The sequence below is a fragment of the Ixodes scapularis genome, unplaced genomic scaffold (genome assembly GCF_016920785.2).
Source record: "Ixodes scapularis isolate PalLabHiFi unplaced genomic scaffold, ASM1692078v2 PGA_scaffold4__175_contigs__length_147842914, whole genome shotgun sequence".
In the NCBI taxonomy this organism is placed as follows: Eukaryota; Metazoa; Arthropoda; class Arachnida; order Ixodida; family Ixodidae; genus Ixodes; species Ixodes scapularis.
Window position 1 is genome coordinate 85,894,046 of NW_024609879.1, and position 2,228 is coordinate 85,896,273.

Below are 2,228 nucleotides of genomic sequence, written 5' to 3' on the forward strand. Positions count from 1 at the left end.
ACCTTTTTTAATTCGGCGGCTGCTTCTCGTGGCAGTTTGCCAGGCTTTGCCAGTATATAGGAGGCTATATGGTTGAGCTATACTTTGTGTCAGCTTAAATACAGAGCAACCGATGCTACAAGCGCGAGTTTCGGGCTTTCAGCATCCCGGCCAAGCACACGCACTCGTGCAGTCAAGCACTGTTCAGGGCCGCACACTCGCGCTTGTAACATTGGCTGCGTCTGGACTTAAGCTGGAACGATGTATAACTGGCGCATTTTATTTTCTTACGCCAATAAACAAAAAAGCGCAACTTCTTTTAACAACGTTTGAAAACCATTAGCTCCCCTGGATGCATGAATGGATTAAGAATGGTGTTACAGTTCGGGCGGTAGTGTGCACCACATAGCATGCAAAAGCCCGACTCGGTTCGACTGGGCTCGGCTAAAGGGCGCGACGACCTCGCGGTTCACATAATTCCCCGAAGCGTTCACTTGTGGCGCTAGCGTTTCCGAAAGGGTCCATTGGCGCAGCAGCTAGTAGATGACGCGCACATTTGAAAAGGGTCTATTCACGTTCACACAATTTAGACGCAGCTCACTGGCCTGAGGTCCATCATAATCAACGTCCTAGTGCATGCGGAGCAGTCCGTCTCAAGAGGCGCGGCAGTGGTGCTTGCTCCGGCAGGCCTCAGCGTAGATGCGGTGCCGCAGCGACTCCTTCGGAAACCGCTAGGGCTCTCTCCTAAGAAGTCACTGGACATTCGCGGCAGCAGTTCCTTCAGCATGCGCAGAAGGGCAGCACGAAACTCGGAATTCCTGAACCCGTACAACAGGGGATCGACTGAGCTTCCCGACAGTCCGGCTAGGCCTAGATAAAACGGCGTCTTGGGATCAAACTCGGTGTCCGAAGCCACCTCAGCGACCATGAACACCGTCGCGGGAGTCCAGAGCAGGGCAAAACAGGCCACGGTCAGCGTGAGCGTCCAGCCGTAGTGCCTGTCCTGTGGAAGCGCCGTCCTCAGGTTGTTCTCGACCGAGTAGATGGCTCTGGCGTGCCTCCTGGCCACCACATACACGTAAACATAGCTGCTCGTCATCACTGCCAAACACGGAAGGTAGAGAGCACACAAAAGAAACAGTCTCACTGGTGTGGACACCAGTTTGAAGCTGCACGACTGCTTGGGTGGCGGTAGATGAAGCAGGGGAACACCGGACACGAGCAGCGCGTAGACCCATATGGCGATTACAGTTCTTCCAGCAGTCCTATGGGTGATGAGGTTGTTGTAGGTGAGGGGCAGGGCGAGGGACGTACACCGGTCTAGGGCCACCGCGGCGGCGCTGATCATGGCCACTCCGCTCAGCTGGATGAAGAGGCAGTAAGGCAGGAGGCACAAAACTGAGCATCGGATGTTCTGTCTGGCAAATTCAAAGTAGAGGCCCGGAGGCAGAAGAAGCCCGATGGCGAAGTCGGCCGAGAAAAGGGAGAGGAGGAAAAGGTTGCTGGGCGTTCTGAGCCGCTTGAACCGGTACATGGACAGGAGCAGCAAGGCGTTGCTGCAAAGAACCAGCGGAGAGAGGAGGAAGATGAGCAGGGCGGCCAGGGCCACCTGCGCTGGACTGTTCCATGCGCTTGGTCCAAGCAGCGAGATTTCCCAGGGCTCGGGAGACGAATTCGTCGAGTTCAGATCCATGGTACGGTCTCTGCTCGGCACGCGGTCCTGAGCATTCCTTATGCACTCAGCGAACCAGGCGTATCCCCATTCCTGGCATGTCCCTGAAAGAAAAATATAAGAACATAATTAGTGAAGCACCTGTGTAATTCAAAATCCACGCGTAAATGTGCGTGTTAACGTATGCATGGTATTTTTAAGGGTGTGTACTTAACGGCCTAGGAGTGAGGCATTTATGAGTTGGTCCTCTGTTGGGTCGCAGATTCGGCGCGTCAGTAATGGTGGAAATCGAAATTGTTCACCCAGAAATAAAGTATTGATGAAATATCTTGATACAAGAACGACAAATGCTCGAAAGTCAGTGACAAAAAAAAAAAGAAGATTCTTCTACAATTTAGTTAGAATTCGTGTCTCAAGGTTGAGCCTTTTACCAATAGATTCAGATTGCTTTGTTATATAAATAAAAGCAGATATATTTAGGTGCTTGTTATGTAGGTGTACAGGAATTCAGTGCGCCCAGCGCGACTTTACGCGTTACAAGGAAGTTGAGTTGAGCAAGTCTGAGTAATTGTAAGTT

The 2,228-nt window shown here is 51.9% G+C and overlaps 1 protein-coding gene across 1 annotated transcript; it reads right to left on the bottom strand.

The window, feature by feature from the left end:
• Positions 1 to 565: 565 nt before the first annotated feature.
• On the bottom strand, positions 566 to 1,672 carry LOC8029430 (adenosine receptor A2b). The gene has a single exon (XM_029992406.4). The coding sequence runs from the start codon at positions 1,670 to 1,672 to the stop codon at positions 566 to 568; it is 1,107 nt and encodes a 368-aa protein (XP_029848266.2).
• Between the last annotated feature and the right edge of the window lie 556 nt (positions 1,673 to 2,228).